This window comes from Phasianus colchicus, chromosome 25 (assembly GCF_987193195.1).
Source record: "Phasianus colchicus chromosome 25, bPhaCol1.hap1.1, whole genome shotgun sequence".
NCBI classification, from domain to species: Eukaryota; Metazoa; Chordata; class Aves; order Galliformes; family Phasianidae; genus Phasianus; species Phasianus colchicus.
The window spans coordinates 2,250,262-2,273,874 of NC_143460.1; the positions used below are offsets into that span (position 1 = coordinate 2,250,262).

The following is a 23,613-nucleotide window of genomic DNA, read 5'->3' on the forward strand; positions in this document are numbered from 1 at the left end:
ATCCATTCATCCACCCATCCGTCCACCCATCCATCCATCCACCCAACCATCCACCTGTCCGTCCATCCATCCATCCGTCCACCAATCTACCCGTCCGTCCGTCCGTCCGTCCGTCCATCCGTCCATCCATCCATCCATGCGTCCATGCGTCCATCCGTCCATCCGTCCATCCGTCCATCCATCCATCCATCCGTGCGTCCATCCGTCCATCCGTCCATCCATCCATCCGTCCATCCGTCCATCCATCCATGCGTCCATGCGTCCATGCGTCCATGCGTCCATGCGTCCATGCGTCCATCCGTCCATCCGTCCATGCGTCCATCCGTCCATCCGTCCATCCGTCCATCCGTCCATCCATCCATCCGTCCATCCGTCCATCCATCCATGCGTCCATGCGTCCATGCGTCCATGCGTCCATCCATCCATCCGTCCATGCGTCCATCCGTCCATCCGTCCATCCGTCCATCCATCCATCCAATCCACCCCGCGGCGGTGCGGTGCTCAGTGCGGCCGCCAGGCGGCGGCGCCGGCTCAGCGGCCGCTCCGGGTCTCCGCGCTTGCGCAGCTGCGGCGCGAGGAGCGCGGCCCGGAAAAGGCGGCGGAGCGCGCGGTGCGGACTCGTGGCTCGTAGCTCGTGGTTCGCAGCTCGGGCTGCCCGCTCCGCCGTCCGGGGCGCGCACTGCCGGCCATGGGGCCGCCGCGGGAGTGAGCAGCGCGGCCCTCCCTGCGCTCATCATGACCTGCACCATCGAGAAGATCCTCACGGACGCCAAGACCCTTTTGGAGCGGCTGAAGGAGCACGACACCGCAGCCGAGTCGCTCATCGATCAGTCCGCCGTCCTGCATCAACGCGTGGCCGCTATGAGAGAGGCGGGCGCGGCGCCGGTCGAGAAGGGCGGCGCGGCGGCGGCGCCCACAGCCGCGTCTCGGCGGGGCCGGAGCGTCCCGGCGGATGGAGCGGACGGCTCTCGGCTGCGGCCGCACATGTTGCTGTGCCAGGAGAACACGCAGATCCGCGACCTGCGGCAGGAGAACCGCGGTGAGCCGGCCGGGATGGGCCCGGGGGGGTGGTGGGGGCAGCCGGGGCTGCGCTGCGCCGGACGGCTGTTATCGGAACGGTGCGAGCGGGGCTGCCGGCTGTCAGCGCGGCGCGGGGTCGCGTGGGGCCGCCGAGCGGAGCTGAGGGCAACCGGGCGGCCTCCGAGGTAACGCCGTGCTGCGATCCGTGTCCCTTAGCGCTGTGGATCTCTCTGGAGGAGCACCAGGATGCGTTAGAGCTGATCATGAGCAAATACAGAAAGCAGATGTTGCAGCTGTTGCAAGGGAGAAAAGGTGAAGATGCGGAACCGGTCCTGAAAGTTCATCAGGCCAACTCTGTGGTAAGGTGGGGTGGGAGGGGAGGGGGAATAGGAAACTTGCTCTCATTTGCTTTCGTGCAGTGTTAGTTTTCTTTCATGGCCCCACTCTGCTCCAGGATGCGTTCTTTGAAGCTCTGGTTCCTTTAGCATATTTTTCCCCTGCATTCTGTTTACAGCATCCAGGTTGTAATGGTTGTCATAGAGGATCCTGACCAGCACAAGCCTTTCGTTGCCCACGTGTTGTGTGTGCACTGGGTGGTGAATTCCTTGCGTTAAGCTTTAATGAATCACAAAATCACAGAATGGCCCAGGTTGGAAGGGACCTCAAGGATCACGAAGCTCCAACCCCCTGCCTCATGCAGGGCCACCAACCTCCCCATTTCATACCAGCCCAGGCTGCCCAGGGCCCCATCCAACCTGGCCTTGAACACCTCCAGGGATGGACGGGGCATCCACAGCCTCTCTGGGCAGCTGTTCCAGCACCTCACCACTCATAGGAAAGAACTTCCCCCTGAATTGCATTGTTTTCACTGAAGAGGAGCACATCAGAGGTGTTATTGTTACTGTTGAGTAATTGTAACAAAGGGAAAAGAGCCTCCGAAATCCCTGTAAGCTGCGGTGTGTTGAGGGCTTAATAAATAATCACTTCCAAATGCTTTTAAATCCAGATAGGCAGTACAACAGCCTAACGTGTGTGTGTAACTCTGTGTGTGACATAGAGTGACTTCAGGAGGCCAGGGAATGACTGCTGATAACTGTCTGTTGGTTTACATTTAGATATCTGATAATGCAATAATGTAGGGTATGTGATTAAAGGTTATTAAGTTAAGTATTTGTTAAAATGCATGTTTATGTGATGAGAACATAGCAGGCTGGTTCAACCTAAAAAGATCTCATATCTTGTGGGTTTTTTGTTTAACTCTGTTTTGTGCTGATTAGGGGTCTTCCATTGCTTGCTTAGGTGCCAGATTGCTTTGTTGATGAAGACTAATAATTTGGACAAAACTTCTAACGTTCCCTATCACTGTTTTTGCTTCATTGTAATGGCACAGGAATACAAAGCTGGAAGGATTTGGAGGAACCTCTTAAACCATGGTGGGATATACCTAGGCTGCTTAAACACTAAGGCAAAATCTTCAAACTAAGTTTATGAATTCTTTTCTAATTACAACTTTGGAGAATAGTCATCACATTTTAATTGCTTTTGATATTTGACATTCTTATTTAACCATCTTCCTGTTTGACAGACATCATTCTCAGATTATGTAAACTTGTTCCTCTAGCTCTCTACGTAGTCTAATCTGTTTACATGTTTTTTTCAATATTGGAATTCAAAACTGGGTTCTCTTCTCAGGTGGTACATCTGTCTTCCAGAGGCAGAGCAGAGTAATTGTGGGCATTTATTGAGAGGAAACTACGCCCTATAATGTTATGATGTTTCCCACAGTGCCTTGTGATATCATATTATGTTGTATTAAAATGCTTCAGAGGCTTCCAAATCCTTGTTTTATAACTCTTTGTGAATGGCTGATAGGTTTGTGTTCACATGCATGAGTTCCTCCCTAAGAATTTTATTTTGGAAACTGAATGTTCTTCAGATAAGAACTAATGCTGTGTTGCGTGTTGGAATAATTCCGTGTGCATTATATACTTATTTCTGAGCTTAAAAAAGGAAAAAAAGATAACTTCCCAAAGTTCTAGCATTTCTAGACAGACTCTGTTGGAAATATACAGGAGATTCCAGTCTTCTTCATTGTTCAGTGGTTTTGTTTTTAGTTTGATTGTTTTATTCAGTTTTAAAGTTTTACATACATTTGAGTCAGATGTTCTTATAAATTCAGTCAAGCTTTTCTAGCAAAGCAATGTAGAAATTGCTGTATACTAATTGTATTCACTTAAGCAGGAATCTGTTCTCTTAGTCCTTCTCGTACTTGAAATGGTATCCATGTGTGTGAGGGTGCATCACTGACTGTTCTGCTCACTGTTCTCATTGATGACTGATGATAGTGGACATGATGCTATCTTAAAATACTGTATAAGCAGGGAGGATTACAAGTGGTTGGGAGGAAAAGATTAATATTCAAAATAGGAAACTAGTCCAGAATTAATAAGATGAAAGTAAATGATTCATAAGGAATATATTACTACTGCTTTTGCCTGAACGTATTAACTGTGGGTTTTTTTTTCCATGTCTTTCAGGAAATTGAAGGTCAAATAGATAGAATATGTGAGATGGGTGAGGTGATGAGAAAAGCTATACAAGTTGATGAGGATCAGTTTTTTAAGGTTCAGGAGAAACTAGCTCAGCTGGAGGTAAGAACCCACATCATTGCTAAGGACAGATCAAGCTTTTGGAGGCTCTAGACTTGCTCTAGAGTTTGATTGTGTGTGTCAGGTATTTAATAACAATAAAAAATGGGGATGGTGGCTGAGGTTGGGAGGCAAGGAATGTTTTCTGTTTATTTTCAAATTCTTGGTATTTCTATCACTGTAATAATAAAGCCAAAAGTAAAAGGTGTACTTTAAATGATGTGGTTCACCTCTTGCTAACACTGCATTAATGTTTGAGTTATAAAATTAGAGTTTTATTAGGCTCTGAAGGAATGGGCTACATAATTAAAGGTCTGTAATATTGTGAATTAGCTCATCTGTTTCAGCCAAAATACTGATTGACTTTATTTTATTTTATTTTATTTTTTTTCCAGCTTGAAAACAAAGAGCTACGTGAACTATTGTCAATCAGCAAAGAATCTTTTGAGGTCAGGAGAGAAGATATGCGTGACAGTGAAACTTAGGTCACAAAATATCCAAATCTTGACTTCAGAGACTGTTATGAAGCCACCCAACAAGGATGATCTGTAACTTGTTCTTTCAGGTGTTTCATGTTTGTTTTATCTATCCAAATGTGTGGCCTGTTTTCTCTGTTATTCTGAAATCATATACTCCTGATGGCAAAGGCTTGCATTGCTGCTCTGTCATAAATTGCAGTGTACAAATGTATAACAATTAAGTACTTTTGGTGCATACTCTTTTGTGACAGTTTATCTCATGAATGTTATTTTTGGTAAGCTTTAGTCAGTAATTCTAACTGTGTTGATGTCACTTAAAACTGCCTCATCAGTACTTGGTGAACATAATACAGATTCTGGTTATTTTATGTGCTGGAAAGAATAAGATAATTTGAAAGCTACATTATAAATAATAGGTTCACATCTTGCTTTGCCTGCACAGAGTGGGCATGTGGAGCTTTTGCTTTGCTTTGAAGACCCAACACTCAGTATTTGGTAACATTCATACTTGAAAAACTGCTAAGAGGCAGAATATCAGATGGCCAACAGAGCACTTTTAATTACTAACTTATATCAGGAGTATAGTTTGCCTTGATTTAGAGAAGACCAGTGAGAATGACCCTTCCTCACACATCAGCATGTTTTTATTGCAGATCTGAGGCTTTCTTTTGCTGTAGGCAGACCTGTTCTTTCTTTACCTATGCTTTGGATGCTGATCTGAAAGCAGTGTGCTCAAGTCAGGATAGTTTCTGTTACAGAGAATGCTGTGCTTTCAGATCAAAGCTGTGTGGCCTCCCACCGCTTTGAATTTCAGGAAGGGTGAGGTGTGCCTCAAACTAAACCAAAACCAACCACATGGACAGGTTTTTAATGTCACGTTGCAGGTAAGTCTAGTGACAGATGTTAGTTACTGCAAAATCCTAGATTGGGTGAAATTGAAGTTGCAGTTAGTAGGATTTTATCAATGTTGTGATGCTTTCAGTGGCATTTTAATGGTGTTTTTTGGTCTTTCTTGCCAGCGATCAAGAAAATACTTCAGTAACAGTAAACATCGAATTGTTAATACTGTGTTTTTTATGCTGTTTTTATCTGTGCAAGAATTTTGATAGATACAGAAGGCGATTTAGGTCTTATTGTGAGATGATATGGAATATGCAGAAAAAAAGGGTTTAGTTGATAGAGGGGATTCGTGTTCAGCAACACTGTACAAAATTCTTTCCTAAAATATTTTAAGAGGGAATAAAAAGAAAAAAAACACCAAACTCCAGGCACCCTTTCCTCGTTGTATTCTTTCTGTAAAGCGTGGCAGTGATTCAGTGTGCTGCCTGTACCCAGCTGCTGCATCCTGCTCTCATTTCACATCATTGCTGGAATCAAAAACGGTGCGTTTGAGCTCCTTGCAATCAGCACAGCCTGCAATGCGTGCGGTGGTGCGTTTTTACCTCAATTACAAGCTAACGTTCCTATAAGGAGGGGGCTGCTGAGTTATCACTCGTATCGAGTCAGCAGAGCTGGCTTAGTTGCCACCATCTCCATGTTATTCGGTGGGGAAGCAGCCAGGCTGCTCGCCCAGCGCTGCCGCAGCTCTGTGCCCAGCACAGCGTCCAGTACAGCAGGGAGGCGGACCGGCAAAGCCCCGTCAGCTCTCCGCCCCGTCCGCCCAGCCGCCGCTCCCAGCCCGTCCCACGCGGAGCCCGAGCACGAAGCACGACGCATGCGCGGTACCGCCGGTGCCGTTGGCCTCCAGCCTGCGCGCATGCGCGCCATGCGGCCGCCGGTGATCGCGACGGCGCAGGCGCGGCCCCGCCCCGCGTTCTCGCGAGAGGCCGGGATTTATTCCTACGTGCGGTGCCGTGCTGCTCATGGCGGCGCTGGAGCGGGGGCGCTGAGCTGTTGGGGTGAGTACGGCGGGGCGGGGAGCGAAGGGCGCCCGGCGCCGCGGCGGACGGCGCCCGCGCGGCTTAAGGGGAACCGGTGCCCGCGGGAGGCGGCGAAAGAGGCGGAGCGCGCCTTTGATCCCGCAGCCCGGCCGCCTCTCGTTCGCGGCGGTCTCGGCGGGGCGAAGCCGCTCGGGGCCTCCCCCCGGCCGCGCTACGTGGGGCGATGGAAGGGTGGGGGCGGGGCGGGCCGGCCGCCCCCGGGGACGAAGCGCCGGCGGCCTCGGGCCCGCTGGGCCGTGCCGTCGCGCGCACTACGTTTCCCGGCGTCCCGCGGGCAGCCGCCCCGCCGCGGGGCCGGGTCCCGCCGGGCTGCGGGGCGGGGCCACGGCGGCGCTGGGACTCGCCTTCCCGGCGTGCCTCGCGCCCGCCCCGCCGCGGGGCCTGCCGGGACCTGCAGGTCGGGGGCCGCGGCCCGGTCAGGGGCGGCGCCGAGGGGGGACTACGGGTCCCGGCGAGCCCCGGGCGGCGCTCGGCGCTAGGGCTGCTGGGGACGGGCCGGCGGGGCGGGCGCGGGGGCGGGCGGGCGGCGGAGCGCAACTCCCGGCGTGCCGCGCGCGCGGCCCCGCCCGCTGCAGAGCCGGGCTCCGTCCCTTTGTGTGCGGGGGAGCGGCCGCCATCGCCCCCCTTTGTGTGCGGGCAGGGCGGCCCCTCCTCTCCTCCCCGCCGCCCGCCCCGCGCGCCCCCCGCCCCTTCCTCGGCCCGGAGGCGGCCCGGCCCCGCTCGATCCCGCGCTGTCACGCCGTGGGCCGCGGCAGCCCCCGCTGGCGGCGCCGCCCCTCCGCGCGGCGCGCGGCTCCGCTCCGCCGCCTCCATCTTGGGGCGCCCGGCGGCCGCTCCCGGAGCTCCGCAGCGCCGTGCGCCCAGCCCTGTCAGATCCGCATTAGGGACGCGCGCAGAGCCCTCCATCCTTCAAACAAAACTCGCTCCAGCGTTACTGCCCCGCTCTTATTTTATTTCTTTTTTTCTTCGGGGTTGTTGCTTAAACGCACGAAAATGACCGCTGATATCTTGTTAAAGCTTTTATTTTTTAAAATCCCTGAGCGCCGTGGGCGATCTGGTGAATATCAGAGCGCAGAGGCTGCTGTCACGCATTGTTTGCAGCATTCGGGAGGTGGCACGCGGCGCTGCTCACACGTCACACATCCTCAGATGGCCACGTTTGTTTCCCAGTGATATCTGATGGCTGTGCTGTGCCTGCATACTAAAAATACAGTGTTTTGTCTTCGTTAGAGAGTTAGCCTGTGCTCTAGGTCTGTGGAGTGTGATTTTTATTTGGAGAAGGTTGGGAGAACTCATTGCAACCTTCCAGTGCTTGAAGGGAGTGTATAAACAGAAGGAGGAACGGCTGTTGCTGAGGGTGGGTAGTGATAGGACAAGGGGGAATGGTTTTAAACTGAGCCAGGGGAGGTTTAGGCTGGATATGAGGAGGAAGTTTTTCACCCAGAGGGTGGTGAGGCACTGGAACAGGTTGCCCAAGGAGGCTGTGGATGCCCCATCCCTGCAGGCATCCAAGGCCAGGCTGGATGTGGCTCTGGGCAGCCTGGGCTGCTGGTTGGTGACCTGCACACAGCAGGGGGTTGGAATAGATGAGTATTGTGGGCCTTTTTCAACCCAGGCCACTCTGTGAATGTATGTTATTGATGTTACATACCTGTGTTTGTGGAGGAAATGAGAACCAAAGCAGCGTCTGTCACTTGGCAGCCTTGTCTGTGTATGCATTTCAGGCTTTGAGCAGTACTGTGCATCTTGCTGTCATTTAGCAAAATCCACAGTGAAAAGAGCTCAGGAGCAGCACATCTCTGGCCCTGCCTCCTCCTTGTTCTTGCACAAACCAATTCTACTGTAGATACACAAATGCAGAACCCAGTGTGATGTGGGGGCTGGGCACCTGCTCAGCGTGTTTACCATTTGGAGAAGTATTTATAGTAGCTGCATTAAAAAGTAAAGAACTTGAGATATACGCACACTAATTTTCTTTTTCTTTTTTTAATTTGTAATGAGCTAAATACAGTAAATGAATTATTGTGTCCAACCTGCTCTTAGGGGGCAAGCTGATGCTTTATGCCATTGCTTGACAAAAGTTACTTCAGTTATCTTTGGGCAGACAGAAATATTTTGATTGTAATATGTAGGTGTGCACTCCATGCCCTGAAAGATAAAAAAGGTGATGTAAGTTGTAGTGCTGGAAAAGTTCTGATGATATTAGATGAGGGAGAAGTGTGAATGTGTGTAATGAGATTCCAAGTGTCTCCATGCAGTTCCTGTGCTGTAGTGTGTGCCTGCTTCATTTCTCTTGAACTTGATTGAGGGATGTTTACATTATTCTGGAAGGGGTTGTGATAAAGGTTGCTTGAATGTTAGGGGGAGTTTTGTGAGAACAGTGCTGAGTGTTTTATTTTTGCATTACCTTATTTCAGTGTTTTTTACAATTGAGTCCTTCACTGCAAGCCTGTGCTGGGTGCTGGTTTGTACCTGGGCATAGAATTCTGCCCTAATCTAGTTTTTGTGTAGGTGTAGGAAGACTTATTCAGCCCAGAGTTGTTCTAAGAGTGATGGGGAAGATGTTTTCTGTGGAGGATGTCATTGAAGTACTTCTGTGGAAAACAGGCGTTGAGTTTGCATGCATCCTTTGTATGCTTTGGAGGTTCAGAATTGTTCTCTGTATTGGCTAACTGTAGTCAGCATTTTCACTGCAATAAGTGTAAGGGTGTCTTTGTAGTCACGTAAGTTTGTTTTTTCCTTTTTTCCAAGTATGTAGTTCCTCTTCCTAATTCACTAAAGGAAATCCAGAGCTCAACATAAATTGAGAAGTAGTGGTTCATTACATTGGGGAAATCAGCTTGCATCCAAATGAAGTTGCTGTTTTAGTTGGTACAAACTGGGACCTTTCCTGGAATGTGTAACTGCATCTGAAGTGTTTAAAATTAGAAATCGTGTATCACTGGTATGGAGGTAGAGTTTCTTGGGAAACCAGAACTGAAAATGGGAGTACAAAATAAATATATGAACCAGCTTCCCCTAATATGAATCAAACCCATGGTATCAAAGTAGAGGATATGCACTCATTCACAGAAACACGTAGGGCTGATGTGTAATTTCTGTTACAGTTTTCTTCAGTGCATGTCTTTTTGTTTTTCTCTCTCCAGTATGAAGTGAAACAGAACAGAATTTACCACCTGAAACTGCTGCTTCAAGTTCAGATCAGGAAAAGAATATACCGCATCGTAACAACAATTCAAGACCAAAGAAGAGGAAACTTACACTGAAGACACAAGGCTTGATCTGAAACCAGAAGTTTGTGCCTACTCAACAGCTTCAAAAGAGCACGTCCCAACGCTGCTAGTAGTCTTTGTTTTCTCCAGTGCTGTATTGAAACTGCCCAGGGCAGCAGCGCTTGTATTCTTTATTAGTGTGCTCTCTCTCTCTTTTTTTTTTTTTTCTTTCTATCTTTCTCCCTTTCTCTCTCTGTGTCAATAGCAGTCTTCATCCTTTGAAACTTCGTACTGAAGCAGAAGAATCGGCTAATACTACTGAAAGTGCAATATTTGAATATCACTGCGAGGTTTGTGCATGTGCTATGTCGTTATAGCATTCCAAACTTAGTTGCAAACAACAACAGGAGGCTGTGTTTTCTGTGATGTTGGTTTTTTTCAGCTATTCTGTGCTGTTACATTGGTTTGATTGTAGTGTGATGAAGTGGTGATACCTTTTTTCCAAGTGTGCAGTTCCTCTTCCTAATTCGCTAAAGGAAATTCAGAGCTCAACATAAGTTACAGTTTCGTGTTTCTTTATTTTAGTAGCAGTGTTGTGATTACAATCCCTTTTTCTTTCCAAAGCTTACACTATTTTCATTGGTTTGCAATCTCTGTTTAGTTTTCTTTAAGTCTTTAGTACAGTTTGTTGTTTTTTTTTCCAAGTATTGCAGTTCCAAGTTTTGTTAATTGATGGGTCAGCTGTTGTGAGTAAACTGTTGGTAGTCAACACCACAGCTAGTTGTGGTTCAGTATGTACTCATTATATTTCAGGTCTGAGCAGGTCTTGTTTGTGCATTAATGTGTTGTAGGCTATTCCTAGAAGGTTCTTAAGGAACTGTTCTGCTAGCTGTTTCTTAGAGAACAGTTTTATGACAATACTTCCATTTTTCTGTATGTATCACTCTGCAGAAGTTGATATTTTTTTTTCCCAATTTATTTATATGTAGTTTTTTGTTGTGCTCTATTACTTTGTTTGAACAGCTGTAGCAACATGGAAGGCATCTAGAAAGACTGCTGACACTATCATTCCCTGTCTTTCTTTCTACAGCAGATGTTAGTGTCATCTTGAGAAGTACATCCCTCCTTGAACTTCAGCTGTCAGGCTTTAGCTGATCTGTGGTCAGCAATACTGATCAATAGTGGTTTGAGCAAGAGTTAGCAGCGTTGTTTTCTAACCCTGAGCCTTGGCCATTCTGAACTTGGTTTGAGGTAGATTTTGTTAGTAAGCTCCTACTTATCCTCCCTGTTAGCAGGGGTGATGTGTGTTTGTGTGCTTAGCTTACGCTGGAGATGTGAAGAGATGATTTTGTCCATGACTCACAAAAAGCATTTGTAGCACTGATTGGAGCTTTCGTAATAACCAAAACCATCAACCTGTTATTCAGCAAATGAGTTTAATAATACATCACGTTCCCTTCCCCCAATCATTTTACCTGCAAGGCTGGTTTAATTTCCAAAAATGTTTTGAACTCTAAGATGGCGTAAAATCAAACATGTCAGCCTCTTCCTTTCTTTGGTTGTCCTAGGGACTGCCTTCTTCAAAAGGTGAGGGTTTGTATGTGATGGTGACAGGAACAAACATGCAGTGTATGTTGCCAGTCTGAGTTGTAAGGATTGTTTTCTGAGAGCTAGACAACTTGAACATTTTTTACTCTATTTAAAAACAGAACTTTTAGAATTTACTTGTGGCAATAACTTCCGTAAGCTTTTTGTGTCTGTTGTTATGTTTATGTGGTGAAAGGAGATGTGAGTAACGTTTGGTTTACTTTCTGCTGTTTTCTTTTGAATAGATGAGCTTTGATCCAAACCTTCTCCACAACAATGGACACAACGGGTACCCCAATGGTACTTCGGCAGCGCTGCGCGAGACTGGCGTTATAGAGAAACTGTTGACTTCCTATGGATTCATTCAGTGCTCAGAACGGCAGGCTAGACTGTTCTTCCACTGCTCACAGTATAATGGCAACTTACAGGAGCTCAAAGTAGGAGGTAATTAGACAGCTGTTGGAGTTTCTCTACCAAATGAGAACAAGTCTCTTTTGTTTTCCATAGGAAATCATTTTATCTTGTGGCACGAACAGATGCCTTCTGTTGCTATTAATGAGTTAAAACGTCAGAGAATTCATCATCTGCCACTCCTGATGAGAGTTTTGTTTTGTTTTTTACTTCTGCATGCTTAATGCAAATGTGGCCATTCTGAAAAAGGTGTACAGTGTGAAGTCCAAGCTGCAAAACTAAGGTGCAAACAAGCGTTTAGACTGGAGGTGCCATGCCTCATGTACTTAGTATTTGGGTTTTTTTGAGAATTAGTTGGAAGATGTTTGTCTTGCAGAGTAGGAGTGCTGCTGGTAGTTTGTAGTAATGAAGTTTATAGACTGTGCAGTAGCAGTTTTACATAATCTGAGCTCCTTCAGTGCGAGGCTGACTGTTAAGTGAGCGCAGGGAAGGATGGGGGAAATACAGCAGGGCAAAAGCAGTTAGAGTGGAGCAGTTCCAGAAGTAACAGCAAATGGTGCATCCTTAGGTATGAGCAGTTAACTATGAGACTGAACCAGTTAGTAATGTTTAAAAATTGCAGTCTGTGATGTCATATCGTGTTTGATTGCTTTGTAGATGATGTTGAATTTGAAGTGTCTTCTGATCGCCGAACTGGAAAACCCATTGCTGTTAAATTGGTGAAGATCAAACCAGAAATATTATCTGAAGAACGAATGAATGGACAAGTCAGTGGCTATGATGTCTGTTTTCTATGCATTCAACTGCCATCTTTTACTTTAGGAGGACCAGATTCATTGAGCATGCATGCTAACTACATACAGAATTCAGTTACACTGAAATCTTTTTTTGTTATTCTAGTAGAAATTTAGAGTTTCTATGTGAGCTCTTTGCTCCAAGCAACTCTTCACAAGGCAACAGATGCTCCATAAGATTGAAATGTTACAGCATGACATTCCCTGGTGGTTTAAACTAGAAGTTAATCCCCAAGTGTACAGTACAGGATACTGAGATTCATTTTGTTTTCTACGCTGCTACTCCTGGAATGACTAGCCATGGATTTTTTCTTTTTTTTTTTTTTTGGCTGGTAGGTTGTGTGTGCTGTTCCTCACAATTTAGAGAGTAAATCTCCAGCTGCCCCGGGTCAGAGTCCAACAGGGAGTGTATGCTACGAACGTAATGGGGTAAAGCTTATGTATTTTATTTGAACTCTTGACTGATCTATAATAGTGGTCTGTGAGCAAAAAACAAAACAAACAAACAAAAAAAACCCACGCTTGAATGTGGACAACTGACACTTTTAAGAACTGTAGTTCTTAGTAAGAAAAAAAAAAAGCATACGTAGGCAATTGCTACAAACAGATGTTAATTTTAGAGCTTGCTTGTCCACCTGTCTCTATGGGGAACTCAATGTAGAGCCAAATAATTGTTTTTTTGTTTTAAAACTTAAAGAAGCTGAATTGTGTAACGTTCACGTATCCTTATTTTGAACTTTGAAATACCAATTTCTAAACTTCCAAGATGGCCACCTACAAACTCTCAATTAAGTTGCTTTTTACAGACTCCATAAAAGCAGCCCAATGGAAGAAAGAATGTTTTTGCATGCCATATTTGATCATTTTCAGTTTTCTCACTAAATCCATTTATATAAAAAGAGTTGTTGCTTCTAAACAGAAATGTGCTAATCATCCTTTGAATTGACAAGTGGAATAATATTAGTCAATGTTAATTTACAGGAAGTATTTTACCTGACTTACACTCCAGAAGATGTTGAAGGAAATATTCAGCTGGAAACAGGAGATAAAATAAACTTTGTAATTGATACAAATAAACAGTAAGTTGATATCATGTTTCTGATCTCATGATCTCTTTTAGTAGTCGGGCAGCACTTCGTGCCTTTTCCAAGAACTGAAATAACATTATGAAATATAATCTTAATACTGCCTCTGGTTTTCAGACATTTCAGCTTTGTTCTTTTTCTTCCCTTTAGTACTGGTGCTGTAAGTGCTCGTAACATTATGCTATTAAAAAAGAAACAAGCCCGTTGTCAAGGAGTAGTCTGTGCCATGAAAGTAAGTGATGTTTCAGCTTCAAAATACTATTAAACGATGAAATGCTTTTCTGTCGAGTTCTCTAAATAGTAAATTCAGTGCATTAAGAGCTATTAAGATTTTGGAAGTGTGAATGCAAACTAGGTCAGTTTAAACAGCTAATCTTGAGTACACACACTCCTTGAAAACAGGAAAGTTTTAATTGTTTCCTGTAATGCATTTGTTGTAGTATGAGCTGAATACAATCAAGGTTGCTGCACTGAAGTGGTGAAGTCTTATTTTTAGAATGTGTAAAACGTTTTCTTAATAATACATTAAGAGATTGGGCAATCTACTGAACACTTTCTTCTGTTCTTAGGAAGCCTTTGGATTTATTGAGAGGGGTGATGTCGTGAAGGAGATATTCTTTCACTATAGTGAATTTAAAGGTGACCTAGAAGCCTTACAGCCTGGTGATGATGTGGAGTTTACAATCAAAGACAGAAATGTAAGATGAACTCCAGTAAAAACTGAAGACAAGATCCTGGACAACTGCCTGTTTATTCAAAATCACTTCTAAAAAAAAAAGGGGGGGGGGAGTTGTGGGGCGGAGCAGGGTTAGTAGGAAAATGATCTTATTGTTTTTATCACTTCTTTAGGGATATTTGACTGATTTTGTGCTTTTAGGGTAAAGAAGTTGCAACAGATGTAAGACTGCTGCCTCAAGGAACTGTCATCTTTGAAGATATCAGCATAGAACACTTTGAAGGAACTGTAACCAAAGTAATTCCAAAAGTACCCAGCAAAAACCAGGTGTGTTTCAGTATTCAATTTAAGGGAAATACTGCATTGATTTCCAGTCAGAGTGCAAATATTCTCCTTTCTCTGTGGAAGTCTGCTGTTAGGCATCACATCAGAGATCGCTGCAGAGTAGAAGAGTAAGTTTGGACTGCTTAACTTGTGCCAACCATTGACAGCAGTCACAGGAAGCAGTTTTGTTTTGTTTTTTTACTAAAATTTAAAGGTCCAGGAAATAGGGTAATACACAGTAGTGTGAAGTGTGTCTTTAAGCTTTGAAGTACTTCTGGTTGAAAAACGGGGGTGTTAAAGGTGCATTCTTCAAACAAAAAATAACAACAAAGAAGACTCTTAAGGCAAAAACACAGTGTGCTTTATGGGCTCCTTTGAGCATTGGCATTTAATCTGGTTGTGTAGAAGAATTGTGGCTCTTAATGTTTGGCTTAGAGTAGAGGATATGCACAAAAACACTTCTCTAAAGTGCTCAGGCTACTCTGCATCCTTGTTTTTTGTTTTGCTGGTTGGGATTTTGGAGGCTGTAGGGGAATGTTTTTTTTGTGTGTTTGAACTCAATAGTAAGACCTCTTAGAAGTAGGGTAAGTATGGTTATGAACTTAATTCTCAACGTTAATTTTTGGTTTCGTTGGCAATTTGGTGCATCTGATGGATAAAGTAGAAACTAAGTTAAATTCTAGTCATGACAGTGTAATCTGGGAGTGGTCACTCAAACATGGTGCCTTCTTAACCCAAATGCTCAATAAGGCTTTGAGTGCTGAGACTTGTGGGTGTACTGACTTTTTCTGTTGCGTTTTTCTGTCTTCTAGAATGATCCATTACCTGGCCGCATCAAAGTTGATTTTGTGATTCCTAAAGAACTTCCATTTGGAGACAAAGATACAAAATCCAAGGTGACTTTGCTGGAAAGTGACCACGTTCGATTCAATATTTCGACAGACAGACGTGACAAACTGGAACGAGCCACCAATATTGAGGTTCTCCCCAATACTTTCCAGTTTACTAATGAAACTAGGGAAATGGTAAGTATCTATTTTTAAAAGTTTTTATTGTTGAGGAGAGGAAATAAAGGTGAAAAATAGTTTCAGAAACAATATAACAATTGCCAGTCTCTGACATGTCTGCAGTCAGATCCTCAGATCTTCAGTAAATGTGCAAGTGTGCCTAAATGGCAGAAAACTCTGAATTAATGCTATACACTTTTTCTAGTCAGGGAATTAAATCATATTAGGAAAGCAAATATGTTGTATCTCTTGGAGTGGATTGCTCTTTGGTTATAGCAGGCATAGCAGTCATGCAGCCATGAAGAAATTAAAAACTCATCTTCCTTAGGAAAACTGAAAGAACCTGATGCTGCTCTGGTTCAGGCAATGAAAAGTCTTAAGAATCAGAGGAGGTACTGGGTACAGCTCTTGAATCTTGATCTTCAACTGCCATCTTTTACTTTAGGAGGACCAGATTCATTGAGCATGCATGCTAACTACATACAGAACTGTTGAAATTCTGTTCAGATTGTTCTTTGCACAATCTCTGCCTGAGGATCAAACAGAAGGGTGATAAGGAGCTGAATTCTGTCATGTGCAGAGAAGCTTCTAATGGGTCAGAGTGACTGAGATAGTTGTGCTTATCACTATGAAAGAACATCTTTTGTTCTGATAAAGTGCTGGAAAACCTAACCTGTGTGTGTGTAGCAGTGACTTCCAGTTCTTTGGTTTTTCTTAGTCCTTTTGTGGCTTAAATTCATCTTCACTTTTTACTACTTATGACTCAGGGAGCAAGTAGAAAAAAAAAATTAGGTAAGTAGGATTTGCTTGCATTTAAGATTGACTGTAACCATTTGCACTACAGTTTGCAAGGAAGCTTATTGAGTAGTGGTGGTGTTTTTTTGTTTTTTTTTTTTGTTTTGTTTGTTTTTTTTTAGAATTTGAGGTTTGTGTTCAGATTATTAGATACTCCATAGCTGTCTTTTTAAGACAGATGTTAACGAAGTAAAACTGTAATTGTTCTTCTATTTACAGGGAGTGATTGCTGCGATGAGAGATGGCTTTGGCTTCATTAAGTGTGTTGACAGGGATGCTCGCATGTTCTTTCACTTCAGTGAAATTATGGATGGAAACCAACTCCATATTTCTGATGAAGTAGAGTTTACTGTGGTTCCTGTGAGTGGTACAATTTCTTTGAAAACTAGGATTTCACAAAAGCATGTGTATGCAGTCTGTCTAAAATCACATTGATCTTATTTTTCAGGATATGCTGTCTGCCCAAAGAAATCATGCTATAAGGATTAAAAAACTTCCAAAAGGCACAGTTTCTTTCCACACCCAATCAGATCACCGTTTTGTGGGCACTATAGATAAAGAAGCCACTCCAGCCAAAGCCACTAGCCCAAATAAAGGCAAAGAGAAGGTAGTACACAAGTAAAAGTAACTATATTGTGTTTCTTGCTTTGCAGGCAGGGACTACTGCTTTAAAGTCTATAATTTCAACATTCTGAAGCGCTTTTTATCTTCTATAAATATGGACTGTGTTGGATTGCTAATTACAGTGCTCAGTGAAGGCCAACTTAGGTGAAACAATATAGCAAAAACACAGTTAGTGGTGTTTCTATTGAGGATAACTTCCAAGAGCTTAGTGGGAAGATTCTACCTCCTGCAGTGGAAGGTAGAACCACAGAATACCCTAAGTTAGGAGGGACCCAGAAGGATCATTGAGTCCAACTCCTGGCTTCACACAGGACCTCCCAAAGTTCAAACCCTGTGTCTGAGTGCATGGTCCAAATGTTTCTTGAGCTCTGGCAGCTTGGAGCCATGTCTGCTGCCCCAGGGTGACATTTCCAGGGCCTGACTGCCCTGTTGGTGAAGAAACTTTTCCTAAGATGCTAGAATTGGTTGAAACCTAATGTTCTGGGGCTTGAGAAGAGCCTCTGTTTAGTCATGCTGCTTAAAACTAGAATAAAATAAACTTTCAGTAAATAATTAATGGAAACAGTATTGTTAGAGGAAATAAAGTAATACCATTGTCTAGTAAAAGCTACAATTTGTCATTTAAAGCTTGTGTCTTTTGATCATCTTAGTGTTTATTGGTCTTTGTTTTCACCAGATGCTTTGCTGTTGTTGCAGAACAAGTGAATGTTCAGTGCTTGCATTGTATATACTAAGCTTGTTTGCAAACAAATAAAACACCTGTTTGTCTTTTTTTTTTTTTCCCCTAGGAAGCTGAAGATGGAATAATTGTTTATGATGACTGTGGAGTAAAACTGACCATTCCTTACCAAGCCAAGGATGTGGAAGGATCTGCTAATCCCCAGATAGGAGATAAGGCAATGCATCTAAGTATACCATTGGGAAATACTTTTTGGTTTTTTAAATATGTGAGCTTTGTTCCTGGATTTGTTGTCCTTTTTAAGTGAAGGACAAGGCATCTACATAGTCACCTATTTCTTTTTTTTCTCTCCTAGGTTTGTAGCTTTATTTTCTGTGTAACTAAGAAACATCTTGAAACCTGATACCACGCATGAAAATACTTTTTTGCTATGCAAATTGTTTTAATTAAAGAAATTCTTACACTTGTCCACTGTCCTTATAAGCAAGTCCACTTGTGAATACTTAAGAGGAGAGAGATTAATATAAAGACATCAAGATGGATGTTGAAGAATGAGAACACCCACTTATGAGTGAAATAACTAGAGATAATGGCTGGGGAAAGGGTTGAGAGATATGGAATAGCAGCCTAAAAACTGTTAGTGCTGAGGTGCTGTGCTAGGAATGCTGTGATTATTATTATTAAAAATCTAAAATGAGCAAGCCAAACCAGCTACATATTGTCGGTGGGCGACTGGTAATGTATGGTGCAGAGGTAAATCATAGAGGTAAGAGATAATCTATTTGATAGGTAGAAGAAGCAGAGTGCTAGAGGCTAACTTGCCTTTCCAGGTGTTGCAGCTGTGATTCTGCCACTCTTTGAATGTCCTACATGTCAGCAAGTGACAGATATTTTGGGGAGAGGAGTGGCTAGAAGATGCCTTTCCAGCAGAGCCTAGATGTTGATTACAGCAGTGCAGCTTTGAAATAAGTTGTTTGGGTTTTTGTTTATTGCTTTTGGTGGTTGTGCTTTTTTTCTGTCTGTAGTATTTATAACATACCTCTTCAACAGGTTGAGTTCAGTGTTTGTGAAGTGAAGAGAACTGGTCTGCAAACAGCAGTTTCTGTCAGAATGCTTGGACGCAATTACAGTTCCAAGAGACTTTTGGGATATGTGGCAGCCCTGAAAGATAACTTTGGGTTTATTGAAACAGCCAATCATGATAAGGAGATCTTCTTCCACTACAGGTGAGTGATAGTTCCATTTGTAGGAATGAGTGTTTGTTGCCTCACATGTTCACATGCTTTGGTGTCTGAACTTCAATTTGTGACCTCTGCTGAGCTGGCTCAGGCTTTTCTGTTAGTCAGTGTTCTCTGTGATCTATGCCTCTGAATCTCAGGCCAAGAATTTCCTGAATGAGGATTCGTTGGAAATGTGAGATGCTGAAGCAATTAAATGTGTTCTAAATCAACCTATGTAAATGTTGGATGAGCATTACTGTTGTCGTGAAACTAAAAGAAATTTACACGTAATTCTCTTCCTGTAGTGAGTACTGTGGTGATATTGATAGCCTGGAACTTGGAGACACAGTTGAATACAGCTTGTCAAAAGGCAAAGGAAACAAAGTTAGTGCAGAAAAGGTGAACAAAACGCATGCAGGTAAGGCTGTACCTGTTAATTTCTTCTTAAAAGGGTCTTGACAGATGCTGGTGGTTAAATTGGTAGTTCTGATGACAACTGGAATTTAAAGCAAGAGGAAGATGCTTAATGCGATGGTCAGTAGTCAAGCCTGCTAAGCACTAATATCATCACACAATTTTATGAAGCCTGTTTATTGTGTTCACTAAAAGGGAAGTGCAGACCAAGAGCACTGTATGCAGTAGCAACTTTTTCTTATCTTTGTCTCTACTCTTTAGTTGGAAGGTTAGAAGAAAACACCCAATTTGGATGATTTTGCCACTAGTAGTTCTACTAGTTTTGCTGTTTCTTAAAGAAGAAAAATTGTAGTAGGAACTGCAGATGTGAATATTAAGGATTTTGGGGATGCAAAATGTGTACTTAATCAATTTGCATGATGAAAGGGAGCTGGAAATAGAGTGACAGAGAAGCAAGATCTTTCAGTGTGCTTTTTCAAATTCTATGGCCTCTAATTTCATGAGGAATTAGTATCCTTCTACTTCTGCAGTGGAACAGTGGTGGTGATTAGCAAAGCTATCGTCATGTGTTTCTAAGTTAGGGCTGTTCCAGTTCTAGAGAACTATATGTGCTGTATTAACATGTGTTGCAGTGCAAACTAGTCTCCTGGTGAATGTGAATTGGTCAGTCCTTCTTAAAAGAAAAAGTATGACAAGAACTTCCTGATTCTTGCACTGTCTCTTTCTTTTCAGTGAATGGTATCACTGAAGAAGCTGATCCAACTGTTTACTCTGGTAAAGTAATTCGTCCTTTGCGGAGTGTAGATCCAACACAGACTGAATACCAAGGCATGATTGAAGTCATGGAGGATGGTAAGACCTGGTGCTTTTACCTCAAGCTTTCTTTAATAAATTTAATAAACAGTTGTTCATCAGAGGTAAATCTGTCAGTGCTCTTTGCTGGCACACAGGAAGCATAGAAATGTAATAAACTACACGTTAATAGAGGTGATGAGGATTGTATTCACCGTAATAAGCTGACAATAGAAGTAAATACCAGATGTAAATTCTAAATGCCCTCAAGAACAAAAAGGCTTAATCTTGTGTCTTTTCTTCTCCAGGTGAAATGAAAGGAGAATTCTATCCATTTGGAATTGTTGGAATGGCAAACAAAGGTGACTGTCTGCAGAAGGGAGAGACAGTAAAGTTCCAGCTGTGTGTTCTTGGTCAGAATGGGCAGACAATGGCTGTCAACATCACACCGTTCCGCAGAGCCACTGTGGAATGTGTGAAAGACCAGGTGAGCAAATGCTGCTAATTGGAAACTGTTGGAGATGGCATAGAGAAGGTCAGGACCTGCTTTAACACCTGAATGTGGAAAGTCTGTTGTGAAGCAAACTATTGCAGAAACTCTGAACAAATAAGAACTAGGCTTATGTAAACCAAGTATTGGTTTATGCCAGCTTGTGTAGTATGACTTTAGTAAAGGTGAACTACTACTGCCTGTTCCAGTGCACCATCATGCCCTGGTGAAGACTTTTCCTAATACCTAATGAGAACCGTATTTGGCACAGCATGAGTAAAGCAGTACATCAAAATAACTGGCTTTTTAATCTGCCCCTGGTAATCAGGAGAGAAAAAAGGTTGTTTCAGTTAGGCAATTTTAAAGGTAGAGTTTAGAGCATTGACAATATCTTAGTTTAATAAAGCTTTGGCAGCTTGCTTTAAGAAAGGAGTTTGGCAGTTTTCAGAGCTTGCTTATAGACTTCAGGGTTTAAATGTGCCTTTAGAAACCCACGGAGAGTGGCTAACCTTGTAGAAATACTGTATTGTGTTCAGTGTAGAAGTTGCATTTGTAATATAATGACTATATAATTGTATCTGCTTGGGTTAAGGGGAAATAAATAACTATATCATGTTTTGTTTTTCAGTTTGGTTTCATTAACTATGAAGTGGGTGACAGCAAAAAGCTCTTCTTCCATGTCAAAGAAGTACAGGATGGTGTGGAACTACAAGCTGGGGATGAAGTGGAGTTCTCAGTAATTCTGAACCAGCGCACAGGGAAATGCAGTGCCTGTAACGTGTGGCGTGTCTGGTGAGGATTTCAAATCACTAGTTTAATCTGGCAGACTACATCAGTAATGGAGCACGTATTGCTTTTAAATTGAGCTAGCTGTTCCTACAAATAGAGCTCTGAATTGTGGTTGGCTTTAGTGAGAGACTCTCCTTTGAGATGCACCAGCGCTTGTAGGGCCTGCAGTGCAGCAGCAGAATCCAGCTTTGCTTAAGAATGGATTTAAAAAAAAAAAGACAAATAATTAAATAGTCCTTATGCAGAAATTAATGAGTGATAAAAGTGATTGAATTCTTTATGTAGTTCTTGGTCTGTCTGGTGATTTATGCTCTGCACCTATTGATAAACAAGTAAGCATCTTTTGCTCCTATATACATAAAAAGATGTTAGTCATCTTTGATACTATTTCTAGGGGTGATAGGTACGTTTTGCTTTTGAATGACTTCTAAATTGTGTTAATTAAAGTGTGTATTTTTTTTAAGGTATCTTGTTAATGTTTTATGGCAGTGTTTAATTTTTTTCTCAAAACTGTCTTCAGAGATGTTACTGTGCTTCTGTGTACTGGCAAATTGCAAGACTTATACTTTTTCAGTTAAAGGGAACAGAAATGGAGGGAGTGCTGTCATGTATGCATTAATATTAACTACAGCAGCTTTATACTCCTTTTAAGACTGTTGTTTTGGTGTTTCAGCATTAAGTAGTTGAAGTTATGGTTTAGAAGCAGACGTAGTGTCATCCAGAAGGTCTGCCTTCAAACAGAGCAGGCTGTGCTGATGCCTTAATGGGGAAAGTGACTGTATTTGGTAGCTTGCACCATCCCTGGGAAGTCATGAGGATTCTTTGTGATTGACTTTCTTACAGTGAAGGCGCTAAGGCTGTTGCTGCTCCACGTCCAGATAGACTTGTTAATCGTTTAAAGAACATTAATCTGGATGATGCCAATGCTCCTCGTCTAACAGTTCTTCGTCAGCCCAGGGGACCGGATAACTCAAAGGTGTGTGAGATACAGGGCTGGCTTGCAGGATGACCAGCTTGTGGTTTAACTTGGATAACGTTATTTCTACTGTTGAAAGTCAAAAGTGTTTGAAATATGTCAATTTAACTGCCTTATAACAGTCTCCTGCAGTGTGAGATTATACTACTTTAGTCAGGTGTTTGGGGAGCTGATGTATGCTTAGTTTCAGAAGAGCAGCCCACATGACTTGTTCTGTTACTTGCTCTGGTTCTGCAGCCAAGTGTGGTGAATTAGCCACGTGTTGATGTTGTACCCAGTAGGATCAAAACAAGCCTGCTTTAAAGCACGATGTCAGACCTAAAAGATTTGTTTTTTCCTTGCAGGGATTTGGTGCAGAGAGAAAGATCCGTCAAGCTGGTGTTATAGACTGATCAACAAAGCCAATGCCTGAAGGATGAAAGTGGTGGGGGCTGATGAAGGGTACTGAATATCTCCCTATTCATCCCTTCCAAATTTTAAGAAGCTATTACACCAGTTTTAACACCTTCTCATGTTATGTTTAAAATAAATTTATGAAACCATTTTAAAATTATGCACAGTTGCATTCTGGAGAACTTCAGGTGGCGCCTTATAGTATCACATTTTAGAAGCTTGTTTTGAATGGTGCATTTAACGCAACTGGTAACTGCAAATCTACATTGCCTATGTGAGTAAACATTATAGACAGCTCTACTCTGGTAGACCTTATGGAATTCTGCACTACATTTACTTATGCTTTTTTTGTTACCTTGGCCAAGGTATTTTACTATGCCTTAGTACTCAGTTGCGTTACGTCTTTCCTTCAAAGTGGATGTGGAAAGCTCACTTCTGCTCACTCTGCTCAAATTCTGAGGACCATAGGAGGGTGGAGACTAAGTTCAGTTTGATAGAAAATCTGTATGAGCATTCAGATAACTTAAGATGATGGCTAGATGTTACTTTGTTTTCATATTTCATTTAATTTTGAATCCTTTAGCCAGCGAAGTTGTGTTAGAGCTCAGTGAAAGTCTCTTTCTGGGGTAGACATTTTTTTGTAGTGTTCTGAAATGCCTGCAGTGCAGAATTTCATAAGGCTGAGGCGTGCCATCAGTGTGATAATTTAAATATATTTAAAACAATGCACAAGTTTGCTGCTGCTTAGAACACTGCAGCTTCTAAACCCAGTTTCTTTTACTGATTTAAATTTACAAAGAAAGAAATTGTGCCTGAAGTGAATCCATTTTTTTTTTTCTTTGCAGCCGGCACCCAGTGTACTGTAAAAGAATAAATACTTAGGCTTTCCATAGCTGTATTGAAACTTTCATCAAGGTGAAATAGTTGATGTCTGTGTGCTTCCCTCCCCCTTCCCTCCCCACCTCCCATCCCCTTTCCCATTTTCCCCAGTCACACTTTATCAAGCAAGAAAACTGAATGATTGGTCTAAGTATTACTTTACCAAAAAAGATCAGGAGTTCCTTTCTTTGAATAGAGGGCAGTACTGTGGTTTTTTTTTTTTGTTTTGTTTTCATGTTACCTCTATTCTCAATTTAGGGTTTTCTTCTCTGGGAGATGCATTATCTTTGTAAAACAAACATTGCTTTCTCCAATTTTTTCTGTTAATGGCAAAGAATGGAAATAGAATAAAGTTTTACTGATTTTGAACAACTCCTCT

At 42.9% G+C, this 23,613-nt stretch overlaps 2 protein-coding genes across 3 annotated transcripts; both read left to right on the forward strand.

Moving 5' to 3' along the window:
- The first annotated feature begins 559 nt into the window (after positions 1 to 559).
- SIKE1 (suppressor of IKBKE 1) lies at positions 560 to 5,208 on the forward strand. Its single transcript, XM_031605724.2, has 4 exons — positions 560 to 1,039; positions 1,237 to 1,379; positions 3,558 to 3,671; positions 4,064 to 5,208. Exons 1-4 carry the CDS (start codon positions 736 to 738, stop codon positions 4,151 to 4,153), a joined length of 651 nt encoding a protein of 216 aa, XP_031461584.1. The 5' UTR covers positions 560 to 735; the 3' UTR covers positions 4,154 to 5,208.
- A 683-nt stretch (positions 5,209 to 5,891) lies between these two features.
- On the forward strand, positions 5,892 to 23,607 carry CSDE1 (cold shock domain containing E1). 2 transcript variants are annotated; one of them, XM_031605723.2, is made up of 20 exons: positions 5,892 to 6,045; positions 9,234 to 9,649; positions 11,132 to 11,330; positions 11,955 to 12,064; positions 12,428 to 12,520; positions 13,073 to 13,170; positions 13,327 to 13,408; positions 13,746 to 13,874; positions 14,054 to 14,179; positions 14,989 to 15,201; positions 16,198 to 16,338; positions 16,427 to 16,585; positions 17,391 to 17,498; positions 18,332 to 18,507; positions 18,807 to 18,919; positions 19,648 to 19,767; positions 20,016 to 20,194; positions 20,826 to 20,989; positions 21,830 to 21,962; positions 22,307 to 23,607. In XM_031605723.2, the coding sequence occupies exons 3-20, from the start codon at positions 11,132 to 11,134 to the stop codon at positions 22,352 to 22,354; spliced, it is 2,391 nt and encodes a 796-aa protein (XP_031461583.1). In that variant the 5' UTR covers positions 5,892 to 6,045; positions 9,234 to 9,649; the 3' UTR covers positions 22,355 to 23,607. The 2 variants fall into 2 exon arrangements, with proteins under 2 accessions (XP_031461583.1, XP_089980535.1); XM_090124409.1 differs by lacking the exon at positions 12,428 to 12,520.
- Positions 23,608 to 23,613: the final 6 nt, after the last annotated feature.

Bases quoted from the DNA above. Each gene is read 5' to 3' on its own strand.
- SIKE1 (XM_031605724.2), top strand. From the start codon at position 736: ATGACCTGCACCATCGAGAAGATCCTCACGGACGCCAAGACCCTTTTG. The intron at 1,040-1,236 runs GTGAGCCGGCCG...CGTGTCCCTTAG, and splicing joins CCTGCGGCAGGAGAACCGCG to CGCTGTGGATCTCTCTGGAG. The intron at 3,672-4,063 runs GTAAGAACCCAC...TTTTTTTTCCAG, and splicing joins AGAAACTAGCTCAGCTGGAG to CTTGAAAACAAAGAGCTACG.
- CSDE1 (XM_031605723.2), top strand. From the start codon at position 11,132: ATGAGCTTTGATCCAAACCTTCTCCACAACAATGGACACAACGGGTAC. The intron at 20,990-21,829 runs GTGAGGATTTCA...ACTTTCTTACAG, and splicing joins TGTAACGTGTGGCGTGTCTG to TGAAGGCGCTAAGGCTGTTG. The intron at 21,963-22,306 runs GTGTGTGAGATA...TTTTCCTTGCAG, and splicing joins GGGGACCGGATAACTCAAAG to GGATTTGGTGCAGAGAGAAA.